The 22,703-nt window shown below is 43.3% G+C and overlaps 1 protein-coding gene across 1 annotated transcript in view; it reads right to left on the reverse strand.

Annotated features, from left to right (window-relative positions):
* Positions 1-22,703, reverse strand: part of LOC102794584 (voltage-gated potassium channel subunit beta-2-like) — a 235,649-nt gene that overhangs the window by 141,206 nt on the left and 71,740 nt on the right. The window contains exons 5-6 of the mRNA XM_087833517.1: positions 1,793-1,872; positions 1,375-1,419 (exon numbers count right to left, since the gene is read on the reverse strand). Of these exons, the coding sequence (XP_087689643.1) occupies positions 1,375-1,419; positions 1,793-1,872 (125 nt within the window). The remainder of the gene's footprint in view (positions 1-1,374; positions 1,420-1,792; positions 1,873-22,703) is intronic.

The raw sequence follows: 22,703 nt of genomic DNA on the forward strand, positions 1-22,703 counted from the left end.
CTGAGCTAATTTGTTTTTCAAAGGTGAAATTGCTGTCAAATATAACCCCCAAATTTTTGGCATGCAATTTGACAAAATTTGTGTGAGCTATTACTCACACAAAACTGAACTGTATTAGAAAGAAAATATGAACAGGGAACTGTTAACAAGTCCGAAACATAACGCGCAGTGTTGCCTGTAGTGTCTTTTGATTGATTGTCTGTTTTTTAACTCTGTGAAAAAGAAAAAAAAAGTATTGAAGTAGGAAATAACCTCATTTATTTGGCACAAGTGTACTGAGTGCGTTCTTCAAGGACACACTCAGTACACTTAGTGCCTGGAAGAATGCCCAGGTTGCAAAAAAAAAGGTAATATATGCTCGTTAAAGTACACACACTCATAACTGTTCTTGTGAGAAGCCCATAGAAGGAAAAATGGTATTGTGTGACAGTTTTAAGGCAAAGGAGGGTGGAAGTGATAAAATGTAATAAAAATCTCACTGGTACCTTCCCCCTTTAAGCACTTGCATGAAACCTTGTATTTGGTGCTTTTGCTCCCTTGCAAGAATAAACGCTCCAGTTCTTGACTGCTGTTTATTTTTATTCAGTTTACTTCTGAGATATATCTACATATGTATTCATATGTATTATTCTTGAAGGTTTTTGAAATACTATTTAAAATAAATGAACATTGTAAAATAAAATGTATATTGTAATCAATAATCACATAACGTGCATTGATATTTTTACCACTAGCTTTTGGATTTTACTTTTTTTTATTGCATTTCATTTTAAATATTAAAAAAATGTTTTTGAAACAGGTGGTTCTGCATTTTGCACAAGTGTTTCCCGTTCACCCGTTTAATCAGTGACTGACAAGATATTAAATGGAAACAGGCAACTTTGCATTTTGCAGCCCTGATTCATGCTTATTACACAGAAATTTCCATACATGTTTCCTTTTAATAAACCAGAACGTTGAACACTATATTTAATCTATTATTATTTTTAAGAAAAGTTGAATGCTGGAAACCTAAGTTCGGATTATATAAAGAATTATCAAATGGTAAAACTATGATATTATGCTAAAATATCAGCCAAAATTAACTTACTATTAAATAATGAGATTATTACCAGCTTCCTATTACCAACTCCTTTTTCTGGTAACTGAGTAGTAGTAGTAACTTGGAAATTTCCAAATTATTACCTTATTATTGCCCCCTTGGTATTCCACTACTACCATATTATTACCGAGCTGTAATAGAGTGCTATCCAATCATCTGAAAACAAAAAAAAATCCACAAAAGATGGGTACACATTTCAAACTAATAATGTAAATCTACTTTTAATATCACAAATTGCAAGCAATCACAAACAAGGCCCAGAAGAACTCTACCTCCATCCTTTCTTTTTTAGGATACTTCCCAAGACAGCTTCAGCTCTTGGAAAAGAGTTAATGAAAGAGAGAAAGAGAGATTTTTTTAAATGTGGCTATTAAAAAAATCTCAATTAAATTAATAAATGTTATACACCAAAAAGTTATTCTTTTGCCCTATGACATCCAGCTAGGCTCCAGTTCCCCTGTGACCTTGAATTAACCCTAACCCTTAAGGAAATGAATGAACTGATGGATCAGTAGTTCAAACCTACAGTTACTGTCTTGCAAAGTTAGTTGTTCTGTCTCATATCTCTAAAATAACTAGGCAGCATCCAATGCAATACAACTACTTGGATGCATGTATGTAACTTTGCATAAACAAAACATTTATTCAGTCACTTTTTATTCAAACAAATTGAAATATAGTAATACTTACTTTCCAGAGTTATAGACTTCAGCTGTGTCAAACAAGTTGATTCCATTCTCGTATGCTATTGTCATGAGTTCTTCTGCCACCTTCAGAAGAGAAACATAATAATGATAAAGATAAGCAGCTGCTGCACAATTATATTTAGGAACATTTTTACCTTAGTCAACGCTTGATAAATATTAGCTTACACTACATAATCCCTCGCTTAAAAATGATGACTTACATTATTTGAAAGAAAAAATAATAATAAACGAAAATGTATTAGATTACTACCACCATATTTTGCAAGTTTGCAACTGTAGCAAACCTATTAGTGCCTTTTTCAAATACATTTTAGAGTTTTAAATTTGTCATTATCATCCTATTAAGTTTATTCTCCAAGTCTGGAACCTTGCAAAAGGGATTTGGTTCAGATATGTTGGAAGAAAGGTTGTTGATTTTGGTGATTTCTTGCTCTAAGTGAAGAACAATCTGAAAACAGATTGTAAAGTTAACTCATTTAAAAATCAGTTCAGCTTTGGTGTGTCTATTGTAATTTCTGTACTATTTATCAGCCTTATTGTGAGGTATTAGTATCTCTCTTGGTCCCTAGTACACCCTCTCTATAAAAAAAAAAAACAAAAGAACCTCAAGTACCTCCTAAAACAGTTTTTCGGATGCTTCAGAAAAAGCTTCTCTCTGTGCTATGTTTACAGTACTAGGCTCCTGCTAACCACAAGTTTATCCTCCAAAGAATTATTCCTCAGCCAACTCCTACTTTGCATTCAGGAGACAGACACTGAAACAGATGACCCTGAATCCTCCCTTAGTTATGCTGCAGTAGGCCTAGGCTGCTGCGGGGTTACCAGGATGGACTGAGCATTTCTTTGTTATTTACCAACTGTTAATTTGAATTTAATCATTAGCTATTATTAATCTGTGTCTCTCTTCCACAGTGTATCTTTTCTCTTGTCTGTCTGAAGATTGTTGGGATTTTTCTCTGTATTAATTTAGGGTCTTGCAGTGACTGCTGTTCTGATTTGGCACTGTATAAATTAGGTTTATGCATAGGTTCAATAAGGACACCTATGCATTCATCTGCCTGCTTTCCTGGGTTTTTGGTGCTAATTTATTCTTTGCTTCACAATCACTTTCCTGAGTATTAATTTTTCTATGTCAATAAATCATGTTCAGTTCTTCCAAATATTATCTCCAAATTTAATCACTGAACCGAATCTCCAGTGGCGCTACTTTCTTACTTTCTCCAGTACACTTACTTTTGCTTGTGACACTTGTAAACATTATTCCCCTGTGTAGTAATTCCTTGCCATACGTTTATTTTTCTAATAGAAACAAACTTGAGAATTTGTTTTCTTTATTCATATAGCAAAGTAGAACAATAGTAATTTGTCAGAAATTTACAGTGGCTGGGAAGTGCAAATCACATTTACAACATCAACAAAAAAATAACATTTCCGAAAACACTTTTACATAAAAAAAATAAATAAAAAAATTGACAACAAAATAACATTTCAGAAAACACTTTAACAAGTCCGCAACAATTTAACAAGTGGCTCTTGACGGAAAGGATTTGTCTGAAATAGGGCTTTGGAGTGTGATGTCACGAAAGGGGGCGTGGGCAGGATTTTTGGTTGAGGCGCCATGTTTCTGGGCCAAACAAAGCGCAAGTGAAAGAGGAGCCAAAGCACACGGATAACACCAGCTATGGTTCGTACTTGCTGTGCGGTCGGTTGTAATGTTAGATCGCACAACACCGGCAAGGGAATAAGCTTGAAAAAGGTTTATCTTTTCATTCTTTCCCCACCTGGAAGCAACATGAGGCAGCTCATGTACCGGATGTTACCAAAAGAAGGCGTCTAGTCTGGATAGCAGCTGTGAGACGAGCTGATATCCAGTTCTCTTCCATCTCCAAATATCTGTTGGTGTGCTCCAGACATTTTCATTCCGGCAAGCTCTAAATATGTTCATATCACTCTTTATCCGGTCTTTAAGTCTGACGTCACTAGCCGTGTTTGGGCTCAAACTCCGCTTCAGGTCCAAAAATCAAACGATCACTGTGGCATCACTGAGAGTTGAAAAACAATCTAAAGTCTTTCATTTGTAATAAAATGATCAGCGTTCTGCTCTACCAGGTGTAACAACTGAGTTTATCATCTAGGCATCCATGAAAATGAAACAGAATTCATGACATTTAACGGAGTTAGAAATTAGCAGGAAGTTTTGGAAACAAATTCAAACGTACAGCTCTGCTCTCACTTCCAACATAAATGAAGACAGAAAACTAAACAGCAGTGACGTTTGTAGGGTTACTGAAGTTTGGCTAGCTGGTATATAACGATGTGCTACGTGACCGCTAGCAACACAGCTGTGTTAGCATAATATAAACACGCTAACTTTTTTCCACTTGATGAAAGTTAAAGTGAGGATTCTCGGTGGTCAGGAACAAATGTAATCTCATTGCAGGTTGCTGTAAACGGACTAAACTTCAGCCAGGAGAACAACTAAGATAATTCATCCACAAGGATGAATAGGTTAGTCAATCATATGCTGCTGCATGGGGTGGGCTGTAGCTACATTGTAAGGTTTTAAAAACTGAGCTTTAAAATGATTAGCGGTAATAAAAGCCAAGGGAGGCCAACAGTGATCACTGACTGTTTTTAGGAGCTTTTTGAGATTAAATTGAATAAAATACAAAACATTAAACATGTTAACAACACAAAAGCCATATTAATCGCAGACTACTTTAGGCCCAGAAGCAGGATTCGTCACGCCACCACTTAAAGACCGGATAGCCTATTAGTTTTATTTTCAATGCGCTCTGAGGTCATAGCAAATTAGAACAAACATCATAATGAGTAATTTTGCAGAACTATGTTCTATTTATAGAGTTGCTAATTATTTGGCATTATTGCAAGCAAACCAGCCTATGAAATGGATAAAACACATCGTGACTGGGTTCCAGCGCTACACAAGGGGCACTCCGAAATCCCTGCTTCAAACATACCACCATGCCAATCAGATTACTTATTCCATGTGAGGGTGAAGAGGTGACCCTTCTGGATAAGATGGTGAAGGTTTGCTGCGTTTTGGTGAACAGTGTGGTAGTAAAACCAGGGAAAAAATACAGTAAATTAATTAGTGTTAGTAGTGGGTGATATCATTTATATGCTGTCATGATTTTGTGTAAACATTTTGTCATTTGTAAACTATAAATGACATGGATTCTACATTGTAACTGATGTGATGTTCTATAAAGTGGTTTTAATAAAAATAAAAAAGGCAAAAATTAGTTTGTTTCTTTATTCAACTTTTGAACAGTGGTACTCAGTCAGTAAATATTCAGTAAATGCAAATTATTTACATGGCAGTGCACTTCAGCCATAAATCTAGACCCCTAGATAAAACATTATGGGTCATTCCCACAACCCACAGCTTTACTGTGTTCCAGCAAAGTATCCAATAGCAGTGACAACTCCTCCACAGTAGCAGGTGGGATTTTTCTATTTTGAGGACGGCTCCTTTTACCTTTCAATACGGATGATCTGTTTATGTTTTGATCGAGAGCCGTTTTTTGGGCAGCAGAAGAGAAGAAGTCTATCTTATGGCCAACCTCTGGCTGTATCTTGTAGTGATGTGTCGGTCGCGAATAAAACGGCTCTTAGAGCCGGGTCTTTGATGTGAACGACGCGAGCTGGCTCCTAATCGCCAGCCATGGGTTTTTTTTTTCCTTCTCTCACCCTCTCTCTCTCGCACTTTTTTCCGCTTCACTCCACATGCGAGCCTTGTGCTTTGTGCTGGGAGAAGGGAGGAGTGGCGGTAGTTACACTCGCAGTAGCACAGGAACAGAGCAGGAGGGAGAGAGAGAAAGAGAGCCAGGGACGGACAACAACGTCGTAATCATCCACAACTATTTTCAGTTGCAGATGATAAAGGATTTAGAAAGTTTATTCATGCATATGACAGAGAATGTGCATCTTCTTTTTGTTTTCATATTTTAATTTATATTTAATTGTGTTGTGGTTTTTTTAACTCCGCCATTGCCTGGTCCCAAGTCCAGGATGAGAAAGGAGGAGGGTTGGGCGTGGGGCTAGCAACCCCACCTTTTAAAAATAAGCCATGCTACAGAAACTGCAACAACAACAAATACATCCCAACAACTGCCTGGACGGGAAGACTCCTCTTCAGCGGGGCTCATGGCGCATGCAGGTGAAAGCCTTCGGGAAGCCAGCTCGCCGACAAGTCTTCTTACGACCAAGACCAGGATAGGGACCTGGAACATCAGAACCCTGTATGAAAGTGGCAAGTCAGCACAGGTGGCCAGTGAGATGAGAAGATCAAGGTTCTCGGACTATGTGAGACCCGATGGAATGGAAGCGGCCAGACCAGACTGTCTTCAGGGGAAACCATAATCTACTCCGGGCACGAGGACGCGGACCACAATCACACCCAAGGAGTTGTGCTACTGTTGGCGCCAGAGGCTACGAGGGTGCTGATGGCATGGGAACCCGTCTCACCAAGACTTATGATAGCCAGGTTCAACTCCAAGGGCAGGAAGATCACCATCATTCAATGCTATGCACCCACTAAGGCAGCACAAGCAGAAGAAAAAGAAGATTTTTACAGTTCCTTGCAATCCCTTTTTGACCGGACTCCACGAAGAGACATAAAGATTGTCATGGGCAACTTGAACGCGAAGGTGGGAGGCGACAACACAGATAGAGAACTCATCATGGGCAGACACGGCATAGGCACCTACAACGAGAACAGAGAGCTGTTCACAGACTTCTGTTGCTTCAATGACCTAGTCATAGGTGGCACCATCTACCCACACAGGAAGATCCATAAGACCACTTGGACTTCACCAGATGGGACGACTGACAACCAGATCGACCACTTCACCATCGACCGCAAATGGAGACGAAGTATGCTGGACGTCAGAGTAAGGCGTGGCGCAGATGCAGCCTCACACCATCAGCTGCTAGTGGCAACACTGAAGACCAAGCTGAGATCCATCTGTGACTCTTCAGGAAGGCCACACCATAAGTTCAACATACAGTTTTTGAAAGACGTCAAGAAAGCAAAAGAGTTCAACTGGGAAGTCAGGAACAGTTTCGAGGCGTTGGGGGATCTGGTCGAAGAGACAATAGAGAACCACACCTGATCGTCATGGACTGGATTATGAGAAGAACCAGAGTGCAGAAACACCGGTATCCAGTGGACCCTCACCAAACAGCTGGAGGACCTGGATTTTGCAGACGACATCAGCCTTCTGTCCCATAAGCAGCAACATGCACAGTCCAAGCTTACCCGGCTCGCTGAGGAGGCAAAAAAAGATTGGCCTGAAGATCAATGTCAGAAAAACGAAGGTGATGCGGTTGAACAACTGACAAGAACATCCACTGCAACTACAGGGAGTAGGCTTGGTGGAAACCAACCGCTTCGTCTACCTAGGAAGCATAGTCAACAGCGACGGCGGCGCAGATGAAGACGTTAGGAGCCGGATTACCAAAGCAAGGCTTGCATTCAACACCCTGCGACCCATCTGGAACTCCAAAGCCTTATGTCAGCACAGCAAGATCTGCACCTTCAACAGCAATGTGAAAGCAGTCCTTCTGTATGGGTCCGAGACGTGGCGGGTGACCAAGACCACTACCAGCAAGATACAGATTTTCATCAACAAGTGCTTGCGACTCATCCTCAACATCAGATGGCCTGAGAAGATCTCAAACACAGACCTGTGGAAGAGAACCAGCCAGAACCCGGTCGGTCAAGACATCAAGAAGAGAAAATGGGGCTGGATAGGCCACACACTTCGAAAACCACTCGACAACGTCACAAGGCAAGCACTGGACTGGAACCCACAAGGGAAAAGGAAAGTGGGGAGACCCAAACAGACGTGGAGAAGATCTGTTGAGAGCGACAGGGCCGTCGGAGTGACATGGACCCAGCTAAAGAGAGCAGCCCAGAACAGAGTCCGTTGGCGTGGTGTTGTTGCGGACCTATGCTCCCCCAGGAGTCAACAGGAAAATTGATTGTGTTGTGGTTTGCAGTGTTTTGTGTTGTTTCACCTTTCACAATTTGCTTAAAAGGAAAAAGATGAAAATTTAAATAGTTAAAAGTTGAAATGTGAATGGTTGGTTTTTGTATTATATGATTTATTTATTACATTTTATGTGGAGTGAATAAATAAAAGTATATTTACGGTGGCTCCTAGAGACAAAGCACTTACAAACTTCAAAACACGTACAAACTCTGAAGCACGTACAAACTCCAAAACACGTAAAAACTCCAAAACACGTAAAAAGTCCATAGCACGTACAAACGCCAAAGCACGTACAAACTCCAAAACACGTAAAAACTCAGAAGCACGTAAAAACTCAGAAGCACATAAAAACTCAGAAGAACGTAAAAATTCCAAAACACGTACAAAAGACAAAAGAAGTGGTCCAGAATGCTACATGCAGTGTTGAGCTTTTGTTACTTAGTGGCTACACAAGCCAGCAAGTACCAACGACTGGATTTGGTGTGTGGTAGTAACAGGTAAATTAACATTTTTTTAAATTATTAGATTATATATATGTGCTTGTGTATAAATACACAAACAATACGCATATGCTTTCAATTGTGTAATTTAAGTGATCTAGGTAATATGAGGAATTAGAGATATATTTTGCTGCTATTGTTAATCATAATCATCATTACCATTGCATTAATAATACAATCTGCAGTATTGATATTGTATTCAGATGTTTAAACATATTGGTACCCAATTAGCCTTTATTACAGGTGCAGTTATAACCACTCTAAACTGTTGAGTTGAATCTATAATCTTAAATGCTTTTGAATACTTGTTATAATCTGAAATGTGTACGTGCTGGCCTTCTGTCTGGTGGAAAAGGTTACAAGTTTCAGCTGGTGAGGCGAGAGGTGAAACTGAATGCATTTCATGCTGACACACACACACTCACACATTAGATAGACTCATTTATAGGTGAGAGGTTAATCATGTTTGCTTGTAACTCTAAAATTGTCTCTGTGAAAGAGGAATAGTTTCTAGCTGTCTCTGCAAAAAGAAGAACAGTTTCTTGCAGGGTGTGGGTCTGGTGTTCCAGACGGGAAGTGAAAGTCAGAATGTTGACAGGAAGCATCTGCTGTGGAGACGGAGACAATGTTATTTTAAACTGTGTTAAGTCATTGTGGTTTTGAAACCTATGTATGAACTGTATCTGAGTGACGTTTAGGGGGCGTAGTAAATTTAAGCCCTGAAAGGTATAAAACACCTGCTTATGCTCTGTAAATCGGGGATCGGCGCTGTCTGCGTACAGTGGCGGTCTTCCCACGCGTGTCATTAAAATCATCGTTTGACTCCACCCGGCCAGACCAGTGTTGTTATTAGAAAGTTGATTACCTCCTGTATCCCTCCTCAATATTGAACCTAACAGTAGCTCTGTTTTTGAAGTTCAGTTAACGCTAGAAATGTGTTTTGGAGTTTGTACGTGTTTTGTCTCTAGGGGCCAACACATATATTTATATATAAACATATATAAATAAAACTACTTTTTTTTACATTAGTAATTCCTTTTGTGCATAATTTTATATTATTGTTAATAATAAATTAATTAAAGCAACAAAACAACCTGAAGAGCCGGTTCGGAGCCGAAAGAGCTGGCTCTTTTTAGTGAGCCGAGCTGAAAGAGCCGGTTCTCTAAAAAGAGCCGGAAATCCCATCAATAGTATCTTGGTCATGTTACCAGGCAAAACCCAGTATGCAGGTTCATCTGCCACAGTCCTTGTGCCACAGATCCGCACTGTTGCTTCTACTTTAAACAGAAGAGCAGCGACATGGGTGCAGGTCTCCACGACTCCGGCCATACAGGTGCAGTGGGCGGCTTCAACCTTCCCTGTGATGCTCACAATGACCCATGGCTGCAATGCTGGTTCATTCAGTCTTTGAGAGTGCAGTATCTGAAACAAACAAAGTTAATTTAAAGACAAGGACTTTAATGAGCCAAGGCCGACATAAATGTGTTTTATCTACTTTCTAATCCATTTATCATAAATGTAACAAAGTGTTTAGAAAGTTAGCACATACATGTAATTTTTCATGTTTTTTATGTATCCATCCATAGAACGCTGCATGTTATATTCCAAATCTGCCTGTTGTCTTTCAGAAACCTGCCTGCAGAAAATGAACCTAAAGTATGTATGTAATGCAAGGATGTAATCACTTTCAAGATGGAGAAAGCACAAAGTTCGACTTTGGTCGTATCCAAATTCATGGGCTGCATCCTCCTGAGGCCGCATTTGTAGACCGATTACGTTACAGCGACGCGCCGAAGGCTGTCCAAATTCGTAGACTCCTCCGAATGCAGCCGACAAATGCGTCCTCCTTTTCCCCAAATTTGAAGGATGGGTCGAGTGTGTCCTTCGTGGCCCAGCCAAACTCCAGTTTCCAACAATGGCGGCCGCTACTAATTTTTAAAATTACTTATACTAATTTTTCTGGGTCACAAAATAAACTTTTAACATATTTTCAGGCGAGAAAGTAGCTGTGTAAACATTAAATATCTGCTCGGTTTATTAAGATATTGCATATTTGCAAAAGTGCTTCGACGTTTTCGGAGACGTCTGCTACCCACCAGCTCAATAGCTAGCTGGGAGCTCGACGGTCACTGATGCAGCCGAGAACGGCACAACTCCCGGCACATCATTTTCAGATCACCGCGGAGTTTCGCTACTCAGGTTAAACATAATATATAAGTCACTTAGACAACCTAAAAATGTTATTGTTGGGCTTTTTTCAGTGTTTTGTTTGTTCGTGAGTAAATCGGTTTGGCTGAGATTAAAGTTATTAGATTAGATTAGATAAAATAAAACTTTATTAATCCCCCGGGTGGGTTCCTCCTTGGTTTTTACACAGCTGAATAAACGTCAAACAGAAAACTGATTAAACAGAAGTGTGAGACAGTCGAGAATTTACACCAGCGTCCTGTTATATTTTAGATAGCAAGGAGCAGACGGCTGAGTTTATTAAACTCCACCGAGACAGCGGTGACGCTAATCAGAAGGCTAGACCGTCCAATTTCCCCAGCTGTTTACTTCCGGCCTACCCGACCTTCTGAGGACCCGGCCCACGTAGACCGCGAAGGCCGGGTCCTCAGGAGGATGCAGCCCATGAATTTGGACACGACCTTTAAGTGACAAATATGGACACGTAATATGATAAGGAGATTCTGCAGGTCATTAATCAATGTATAAAACTAAAATAAAATGTATTTTTAGTGACACAGGACACAAATGTGGAAGTAAGATATATAATTAGGATTATTTATAATAAATATGAATAAATAATTGCAATTTCTTTAACCATTGAGAATAACTAAATCCTTCAGGACAATGTCACATCAGTGCACTGAACTCACTATGGCTACGTTCACACTGCAGGTCTTAATGCTCAATTCTGATTTTTGATCAAATCCAATTTTTTTTGTCTGCTTGTTCACACTACAAATAAAATGTGACAGAAAATGCACTCCTGTGTGAACGCGGCCTGCATGCGCAAAAGCAGACGTCACACACAACGCGCTCTGTTCAGACCCAGACCAAACAGTATTGTTTGACTGATGGACCTTAATATAAAGACTTGCTTTGGACTTTACGTCCCCCAGTTTTGCTTTAAGTTATTTTGTTATTTACATATTGCCTAATAATTATCCTTATTGCCCTGTTAGAGAGTCGAGGGGTTCAAAGGATAGTTGCAGATTTCTGTCAGAATCTGCAGATTATACAGTATAAATAAAATGTTCACATTGTCTTCCCAACAATTTCACTAACATCTACACGGGATGGACAGGAAGAGTTCGCGATGTCTTCTCGGGCACTTCTCCGGGGCTGATAATTGGCGTCTGTTTTGTGTCAGTGATGTAAAAGACAGATTTAATGCGACATGACCATTCAAACAGCAGTCGCTTTCTAAAACATCTGATATGTATCGGATTCAGTACCACATACGAAAGTGACCCAGATCGGATTTGAAAATATCGGATTTGTGCTGTCAGGAGAAAATTGTATATAGTGTGATCAGCTTCATGAAATGTGTTCTTTTATTGATCATTAAGCAAATGTCTACGTGACTTTTGACATGAACTCTTGTGTGATAAACAACTAACAGCGTCCTCTTTCTGTAAGAACATGCAGACTTAGAAAAGGGGAACCTCAGCTCTGAGTTTTTAGAATAACTCTGTTATCTTTGTACACACACACACAGACACGAGCTTGTATAAATAAAGAACGCAGACGGTGATACAGCGCGAGTCTGTGAGTGCCTCCTGCAAGGAAGAGCACTCTGTGACCGTCCTCGCGAGTAAAAGACAACTGCAGTGTTTGTATTTTCTAACTCAGGTGTCTCAGCTGAAGAACTGCGGGGCGATTTTTAGAAATCCCCTGTCATGTGCTTTTCACACTGTCATACCATGATCGGATATGGGTCGCATAGGCTCAAAAAAGTCGGATTTGATGCGCTTTCGTGTGCAGTGTGAACGTAGCCTATGTTATCCCTCTAAAGCTGGGCATACACTGTGCGATTTTTTCAGTCACGCGATTCAGCTCTTGCTCAAACTGTACGATTGACTCGCAGGGTCGTAGGTCACGATGCAGGGTCTCACACTATATGGCCCGATACTCTGATGCGACCCGAGTGCTCAAACTGTGCGTCCATAAAATTAAGCTTATAACAGAAATTCTGTCGCTCGCTCTCCCTCTCTGTCTTTCACTCACACAGACATGCACACCACCGCCATCAACTTTGCTAAATTGCTAATGAAAAACATTGATCAGGCAGCTGTGATTGAGCAGCAATGTAAGTCCGGTTGTTTCACGGTTGTTGTGGTCATGATCATTTTGTGAGGCCACATCGAAAAGGCTCGGATGAGCTTTCCAAAGTTCTACAAGTTGTGCCTCCATCGCTTGTGTCCAGATCACACGCTGCACTGCCGTGCTGCGCCGTCTTTTTTGCTGACATTTGTGTTTGTGCGTGCGCAGTGTGAGAAGCTGCGGTGACACCCTCACGACCAAGCGATTGATGATCGGGAGCTGGTCGTGAGGTTTTAATCGCTTCTCGTTACCCCATGTATACTACACGATGCACGACGCACGATGAAGGCCAAAATCGGGCCGATCGCCAAAACGGTCGCACGACTCAAAATGGGCCAAAAATTGCACAGTGTAAGCCCAGCATAACAGAGCCTCCACATGTTCTCACTGTAATTTGTCCCTCATGAATGAATATATGCTTACACCAATTTGAATGTTCGGGGGAAAAATGCATTTTACTCGCAGTACTTGAGCTGACTTACCTTTGTTTGAATGACGACGTACTCAGAAGTCTTCTACCCAATCTTTGGTGAATTGGATGTGTCCCTCCAGAGATTTATAATTGCAAAACTGGTTCACCTTGTACGCGCTGACTCCACAGACAAGGCACAAAAATATATCAGGCTACATCAATAGCGGTAGGTCTTCAAGTTTCTATTCCACTGCTTTATTTCATGCAGATCCACATTTCCAATGCACGCTATTTTCTGCAAGTACCGTCTCTTTGCATCCGTCCTTTTTCTTTTAAACTGCTTTTAAGCATGTTTCTAGCAACCGTCCTTCCAACACAGTGTGTTTGTTTTGATTTGTGGCCCATATATATGGCACCGTGCTCCCACAATACATTACGTCAACTCCAAAGCCCTATCGTTGAGTCACTTCCGGTATTTCAGACAATCCCTTTCCGTCAAGCGCCACTTGTTAATTTGTTGCGGACTTGTTAATTTTTTTTATGTAAAAGTGTTTTCGGAAATGTTATTTTGTTGTCAATTTTTTTATTTGTTTTTCTTTATGTAAAAGTGTTTTCGGAAATGTTATTTTGTTGTCAATTTTTTTATTTATTTTTTTTTATTTAAGAGTGTTTTCGGAAATGTTATTTTGTTGTTGATGTTGTAAATGTCATTTGCACCTCCCAGCCACCGTAGAAATTTAACCAGAGTGAGAAAACATATAAATAGCCATAATTATGATTCCAGCCAGTTGATATTTCACATTTGCACTGCAAATCTTGACCTAAATTACCAAGTCAGTTTTTCTGACAGTTACTTTAACTTTAAATAAGAAAACACCTGATGCCACTACAGACACAAGTCGTAACTATGGCTAAATGCAAAAGTTTTGACCCAGCATATATAACTTGCTGAAGTTGACTAGGTGGTAATATGAGCTTTTTATATTAAGTGCTGCTAGTTTTGTCCAAGCATACATCTGACTGTAGCCAAAGTATTCAGTTTAAGATATTTTTCATACAATGATTTTCCTCAGCCTTTCTGACTTGCAGTCATGCACTTTTTGTACATATACTCTGCTCAGAACAAGTAAAGGAATAATTAGAAAACATATCAGATCTCAATGAGAAAATAATCATGCTGAATATCAGCGTTACTGATGTAGTTACTTTTAAACTAGTTACTAACTAATTACTATATCTATTGTTACAGTGCCATTATCATTACTAACAAGAAAATGCGTTGCGGACGCGTTACTATTTTTCAACACACAGACGGTTGAAGCTGGTTTCAGCTTACTGGGAGCTAGGGGGCGAAACAATTGCACGAGTGTTGCTCATTGGTTGAGGAAGAATAAAGTAGTCTTGTTAAACCAATCACATGACCAATTTAAAATGACAGTAACAAAATACTATGTCAGCCCAAGAGAAACCTAGGTGTCAATTTTTTTTTTAAAGTGGGGACTTCAAACTATATACCAGTTTTAAATTGTGTGGATAGGCCACATAAAATCAGAGCTATTCGCTTCCACTTATCCGTTGCAGGGTCGCGGGGGGCGCTGGAGTCTATCCCAGCTGTCTATTTTTGTTTCAAATTATGAAAATGATTCATTAAACATTTGTCGTTGTTACAGTAAAAAAATATAAGTTTTTTCTACTTTGGATTTTTAAGCAAGCACTTGATGACAATGAGAAGGAAAAACTCCCTTTTAACAGAAAGGAACAAGTCTCCGGAAAGGGCAGGCATTTGGCTCAACCAGCTGGGGGTAACGAAGAGTGATAGAATAAAAGAATAAGCACCACAGACTCATATTAACTGTCAGAATTCTTGGACGAGGATGAGGAGTAGTGATAATCTTGTATTCGAAATTAATAATCAACCATAGAACCAGACAGAGTTTTAGCTCATTTCAAAGCCTGACTCTTAGCCTTGTCCACCTTAATTGGAAAACTAAAAAAAAACCAATTTTATTTGTCATTATTGTCTCACAATCTTTGATAGGAATATTGTTTTGGTCTTGTTAGCTTTTATTTTAAAGTCCACTAACCAGTCTCGCTTTTGAGCTCAACTTCCTGAAGGCCAGATTCATGGAGTGTTCGCATGTCCATAGGCTAATTATGTTCATCTGAAGGGAATTCCCTAATTGTCCACCTTCAGTGGGGTAAACCATTGAGGGTTTGAGAGCTGAGGGTGGGAGAGGACTGAATGTTTACTTTGATTTTATTTAGTTTGTTTTTATATTATTTAATTGCCATTAGTTTTGTAGTCAGATTTATGTGTAGTGTATTAAAATGACAGCAGTATTTGACTGTATATGCTTATTTGTAGGTGGAGTGTTTAGGCGGATCTCTTAATTTTGTTGGTGGCATGGTCTGTGTCTATTTAAGGAAGATTTAAGTTTGATAAGGGGATTTGACAAGGTTGACATAAGCTGTGGCTAACGTTAAGATGTACCACTGGTGAAATTGTTGAACCTTTTTCTACTTAAAAGAATTATATTCAGAGCCCTGAAAAACTGCTGAAGTCTGTTGATGCCTTTTTTCCATCATCTGTTCCCTTTCATGGCCACCAGTATTCCATCCTGTCTGAGGGTTTATTAACTACGGACCTCTACAATATCTAACAATTCATCATTGATTTAAGAAAATAAGAAAAACGCTTGGTTTATTTACAGCACTGTAGCCAAGCTGTCAAAGAGTCAGAGCCTGGTTAGCCAAGCATTCTTTTAAACTTTTCTGGTAATGACTTCATGATTTTTTTTTATTATTGAAATTTTAACCAAAGGAAAAGAGAAGAAAATTATTCATAACTAACAAAAGTTGAGTCCTGTCATCTGGACGTAGCGTTCTCAGTGGGAGAAACATTTTGTCACTCATTCAACTGACTTCTTCAGTCTCAGCTGATTGCAGGTTTCCCCAGTCTTACAAACAGTACATTTGCATAATGACTGAAACCAGCCCACTGAAGGAACAATGGGCTGGGAGGTCACCTTCATCCAAATTATGCAAATTCTCATGACCATTGATCAACAACCACTGATCAAGGCCCACTGATCAATGGCTATGAGTACCACTCACAGAGAGTTGGGGAATGGCTGCAGTCGCAGCATTGTAAACCCTAACCCTAACCTGGCATCTCGGGGCAAAGAGCTTTTTCTGCATTGCAAATGGGGAATAGAGACATGGAACCTTCCATTTTGGTGCCGAAAGGAACATCTGCTGCTTAGCATGTGAGGGGTAGATGCAGAGAAGCTGGCATCCCAGCGGTAGAAGGATTCACTGCTGCATTTGCGAATGAGGGATAAAGAAGAACCAGGCATCTCGGTGCTAAGCTTGACGTTGCATTTGTAAAGGAGGGACAGAGGAAGAGAAGCTGGCATCCCGGTGCCAGAGGGGTTTACTACTGCTTTGCAATAATGGATGCAGAGAAACTGGCAACGTGGTGGAAGAAGTTTGCTGCTGCGATTAAGAATGATGGATATAGAAAGAACCAGGTAGAAGGATTCTCTGCTGCTTTAGCCATGATGACTGGACAGGAACTGGCAACTCAGGGGTAAGAAGCTTGTCGCTATGATTTGCACATGGCAGATATGGCAAGAACCTGACACCATGGTGCTAGAAGGGTTTGCTGCTGTTTGCAATTATAGATGCGGAGAAACTGGCAGTTCAGTAGTAGGGAAGCTAGATGCTGCATGCAAATGGGGGATGAAGGAAAACCTGGCAACCTGGTGCTTTATTGTTTATTTATTTATTTTGTCTATGCAGAGAACTGCCAACCTGATGGTAGAAAAGCTGCTGCTGCTTTTGAGAATGAGGGATAAAGGAACCTGGCAACTCAGGTTTGCTGCAGAGTTTAGCCGAGGAGGCGTGAGAGGCTAGAAACCTGGCAACTCTGTGCCAAGGTTTTCGGCGGAATTTTGTGAAGGAGGGATAGGTGGCTGAGAACCTGGCGACCTGGTGCCAACGTTTGCTGTGGAGTTTAGCAGCGGAGGGATGAGTAGCCGAGAACCTGGCAACTCGGTGCCGATGTTTGCTGCGGCACTTAGCAGATGAGAGGTTTGGAACCTAGCAACTCTGTGCCCCCTTTCCCCCCCCCTTAACTATGCTGATGGTCGTAAAGCTTGCTGCTGCTTTTGCGAATGAGAGAGAAAGGAACCTGGCAACCCGGTGCCGAGGTTAGCTGCAGAATTTGTGAAGGGGGGATAAGGGCGGGGCCGGGGGGCCCGGCCGGGCACAGCCCGAAGAGGAGACATGGGCCCATCCTCCCGCAGGCCCACCACCCGCAGGAGGCGCCATAGGGGTCGGGTGCATTGTGTGCCGGGTGGCGGCCAGGAGCGGAGGCCCTGGCGGACTGACCCCCGGCTGCCAAGACTGGCAATAGGGACATGGAATGTCACCTCTCTGGTGGGGAAGGAGCCTGAGTTAGTGCGTGAGGTTGCGAGGTACCGGTTAGATATAGTCGGGCTCACCTCTACGCATGGCTTGGGCTCTGGAACCAGTCTCCTGGAGAGGGGCTGGACTCTGTCTCAGTCTGGAGTTGCCCCTGGTGAGAGGCGGCGGGCTGGGGTGGGTATTCTAATATCCCCTCGGCTCGCTGCTGGTACGTTGGGGTTTTTCCCGGTGGACGAGAGGGTTTGTTCCCTGCGCCTTAGGGTCGGGGAACGGGTCCTGACTGTCATCTGCGCTTATGCGCCGAGTGGCAGTTCGGAGTACCCAGCCTTCTTAGAGTCCCTGGGGGGGTGCTGGAAGGTGCTCCACCTGGAGACTCTGTTGTCCTGCTGGGAGACCTCAATGCTCATGTGGGTAACGACAGCGAGACCTGGAGGGGCGTGATTGGGAGGAACGGCCTCCCTGATCTGAACCCGAGCGGTGCTTTGTTATTGGACTTCTGTGCTAATCACAGTTTGGCCATAACGAACACCTTGTTCGAACATAAGAGTGTCCATAAGTGCACGTGGAACCAGGACGCTCTAGGCCGTAGGTCGATGATCGATTTTGTAATTGTATCACCAGACCTGCGACCATATGTTCTGGACACTCAGGTAAAGAGAGGGGCTGAGCTGTCAACTGATCACCACCTGGTGGTGAGTTGGATCAGGTGGCCGGGGAGGACGCTGGACAGACCTGGTGCACCTAAATGCGTAGTGAGGGTGTACTGGGAACGACTAGCAGAGGCCCCAGTCCGCGAGATCTTCAACGCACACCTCCGGCAGAGCATCAACAGCATTCCAAGGGAGGCGGGGGACATTGAGTACGAATGGACCATGTTCAGCGTCTCCATTGCCGAAGCTGCTGCACTGAGCTGCGGCCGCAAGGTGGTTGGTGCCTGCCGTGGTGGTAATCCCCGAACCAAATGGTGGACACCAGAGGTGAAGGGAGCCACCAGGCTGAAGAAGGAGTCCTATCGGGCTTGGTTAGCCTGCGGGACTCCGGAGGCAGCCGACAGGTATCGACAGGCCAAGCGGAATGCGGCTCGGGCAGTGGCTGAAGCAAAAACTCGGGTGTGGGAGGAGTTTGGAGAGGCCATGGAAAAAGACTTTCGGACTGCCTCGAAGAGATTCTGGCAAACCGTCAGGCGTCTCAGGAGGGGAAAGCGGTGCTCTACCTGCACTGTGTATAGTGCTGGTGGAGCGCTGCTGACGTCGACTGAGAAAATTGTCAGGCGGTGGAAGAAATACTTCGAGGACCTCCTTAATCCCACTGACGCGTCTTCCGAGGAGGAAGCAGAGTCTGGGGATGAGGGGAACGACCCGCCAATTTCTGGGGGCGAGGTCACTGAGGCAGTTAAACAACTCCTTGGTGGCAGAGCCCCTGGTGTTGATGAGGTCCGCCCCAAGTTCCTGAAGGCTCTGGACGTTGTAGGGCTGTCCTGGTTGACACGCCTCTGCAATGTTGTGTGGAGATCAGGGGCAGTACCCATGGACTGGCAGACCGGGGTGGTGGTCCCCATCTTTAAGAAGGGGGACCGGAGGGTGTGTTCCAACTACAGTGGGATCACACTCCTCAGCCTCCCCGGGAAAGTCTATGCCAGGGTGCTGGAAAGGAGAGTTCGTCCACTAGTCGAACCTCGGATACAGGAGGAACAATGCGGTTTTTGTCCTGGTCGCAGAACACTGGACCAGCTCTTCATCCTCTCGAGGATACTTGAGGGTGCATGGGAGTTTGTCCAACCAGTCTACATGTGTTTTGTGGACTTGGAGAAGGCATTCGACCGTGTCCCTCGGGGTGTCCTGTGGGAAGTGTTGCGGGAGTACGGGGTGTCTGGCCCATTGCTACGGGCCATTCGATCCCTATACAACCGTTGCAAGAGCTTGGTTCGCATTGCCGGCAATAAGTCGGACTCGTTCCCGGTGGGTGATGGGCTCCGCCAGGGCTGCCCTTTGTCACCGGTTCTGTTCATAATTTTTATGGACAGGATTTCTAGGCGCAGCCAAGTGACGGAGGGCTTTTCGCTTTGGTGGCCTCAGAATCTCATCTCTGATTTTTGTGGATGATGTGGTTCTGTTGACTTCATCGGGTGAGGGCCTCCAGCTCGCACTGGAGCGGTTCGCAGCCGAGTGTGAAGCAGCGGGAATGAGGATCAGCACCTCCAAATCTGAGGCCATGGTTCTCAGCCGGAAAAGGGTGGAGTGCCCACTCCGGGTCGGGGATGAGTTCCTGCCCCAAGTGGAGGAGTTCAAGTATCTCGGGGTCTTGTTCGCGAGTGATGGGAGAAGGGAGCCGGAGATCGACAGACGGATTGGGGCTGCAGCTGCAGTAATGCAGACGCTGCACCGGTCCGTCGTGGTGAAGAGGGAGCTGAGTGTAAAAGCGAAGCTCTCAATTTACCGGTCGATCTACGTCACTACCCTCACCTATGGCCACGAGCTGTGGGTAGTGACCAAAAGAACGAGATCGCGGATACAAGCGGCGGAAATGAGCTTCCTCCGAAGGGTGGCTGGCCTCTCCCTTAGAGATAGGGTGAGAAGTTTGGCCATCCGGGAGGGGCTCAGAGTAGAGCCGCTGCTGCTCCACATCGAAAGGAGCCAGCTGAGGTGGTTTGGGCATCTGACAAGGATGCAACCTGGGCACCTCCTGGGTGAGGTGTTCCAGGCATGTCCCACCGGGAGGAGGCCCCGGGGCAGACCCAGGACACGCTGGAGAGATTATATCTCTCGGCTGGCCTGGGAACGCCTTGGTGTTCCCCCGGATAAGCTGGAGGAGGTGGCTGGGGAGAGGGAGGTCTGGGCCTCTTTGCTTAGGCTGCTGCCCCCGCGACCCGGCCCCGGATAAAGCGGATGAAGATGGATGGATGGATGGGATAAGGGGCTGAGAACCTGGCAACCCGGTGCCGAGGTTAGCTGCAGAATTTGTGAAGGGGGGATAAGTGGCCGAGAGCCTGGCAACCCGGTGTCGAGGTTTGCTGCATTTTGCCACCGAGGGATGGAGAACTGGCAACTCTGTGCCTTTTTTTTGTAGTCTTTGAAACTGGCAGTTCGGTGGTAGGAAGCTTGCTGCTGCGTTTCCGATTGGTGGATAAGGAAGAACCGGGCATCCCAGTGCCAACTTGCTTAAGCATTTAGCGAAAGGAGGGATGGAAACATCATGACAATGGAGAACAGTAGAGAGTATGGAGCTAGCGACAGATTTCCAGCTTGCATTAAATGGTGTTAGTAGGAAGGAGCAAGGAGCTGAGATTCCCCTGCTACCTGGTGCTGGCGCGTGGGTGGAGCTACAAAGTACACTGTAGCTTTTGCTTTTGGAGCTGCGATTTGTTTAGAAGCAAGGGTTCGGTTTGGAGGCATGGTACCACTCCTGAAATTCCGATACATAATCTCGAATAGACTGTAGAGTCCTGGCCTGACGAGGTAGCTCTTCTGTGTTGTGCCATCTGCTTTGCCAGAGGTTGTTTGGTTTCCCTGATGTATAAATCCTGGAAATCGTCCTGGCACATAGCGTACAATATTTTACTCTGTTTGTGTCAGGGGACCTGATCCTTGGGGTGGACCAATTTTTGGCGCCGTGTGTTTTGGGGTTTGAAAGCCACAGAGACACAGTGTTTAGATAAAATGCGTATCGACTGCTCCGATACTCCTGACACATATGGGACCACTACAGGTTTTCGCTTAGACAGCGGTTGTCCTTTGTCCTTTCTTTTGGTGCCTTCCCAGCTTCAACAAAAGTCCAGCTGGGATAATCACATTTACTCAGGGCCCTCTGGATCTGAGTCCTGATGACACCCAGTGGATGCTCCAGTGGATGATGAGAGTCAAACCTTAAATACCAATCCGTATGCATAGGTTTCCGGTACACATCCACTTTTAGATGTCCCCCATTACTGATGGAAATCTCACAGTCTAAGAAGGCTAACCTGCCACTTTTCATATCCTCCCTGGTGAATTTAATGTGTCGGTCCATTGAGTTAATGTGATCCGTGAATTGTGGTACATCCTGAGATTTGATTTTTACCCAGGTGTCATCCACATACCTGAACCAATGACTTGGTGGTGTTCCAGGGTAGGATAACAAAGCCCCCTTTTCCACTTCTTCCATGTACAAATTGGCCACAATGGGTGAAACTGGGGAACTCATGGCACACTCATCTGCTTGTAGAACTGTCCCTTGTATGTGAAGTAGGTGGAATGAAGACACAGTTCCAAAAGCAAACACACTTGGTCGATGCTGACAGTGGTCCTGTTGCTGAGGTTGGGGTCATCCTGTAATCTCTTACGAACTACCTCCAATGCTTCCGTGACTGGGATGCAAGTGAAGAGAGATGTAACGTCGTACGAGACCATGGTTTATGCAAATGTACTGTTTTTAAGATTGGGGAAACCTGCAGTCAGCTTAGACTGAAGAAGTCACTTGGATGAGTGATGAAACATTTCTCCCACTGAAAACGTCCAGATGAACAGAATCAACTTTTGGAGTTTTACTTACCTGGATGATTGAGAATGCACCAAGAAGATTATTCATAACCATCTCACAGACAAATCATTATGTACAGCTACTGTCAATATCATTGGCAAGTTTTTAGACTCTTTCTCTTTGTTAACTTCAGGGATCACTACCTGCAAACCATCGACAAGTCTATTAGAGGCCATTCCTACCAGACTGCTACCCTAAATGAATGCTTCAATCTTAACTATGACCACCTGTCTTTATTAAGATAAGATAAGATAAGATAAGATAAGATAACCTTTATTAGTCCCATGCGTGGGAAATTTGTTTTGTTACAGAAGTGGACAGTGCAAAGTTGCATAGAAAAATTAGAGAAAAAACACTGGAATAATATATCCATAAGATACTGTACACAATAGAATAAAATAGAAATAAAATAAAATACTATATACAATGTGTGTTTGATCAGTTGAAGTCTTTGTTGTGGAGTCTGATAGCAATGGGGAGGAAAGACCTGCGATATCTCTCCGTCCCACACCGTGGGTGCCGCAGCCTGCCACTGAAGGAGCTGCTCAATGCTGTCAGAGTCTCCTGCATGGGGTGGGAGATGTTGTCTAACAGGAATGACAGCTTAGCCACCATTCTCCTGTCACTCACCACCTCCACTGGGTCCAGAGGGCATCCTAAAACAGCTGGCCCTTCGGATCAGTCTGTTCA

The sequence above is a fragment of the Neolamprologus brichardi genome, chromosome 20 (assembly GCF_056152115.1).
Source record: "Neolamprologus brichardi isolate AB-2024 chromosome 20, ASM5615211v1, whole genome shotgun sequence".
NCBI lineage: Eukaryota > Metazoa > Chordata > Actinopteri > Cichliformes > Cichlidae > Neolamprologus > Neolamprologus brichardi.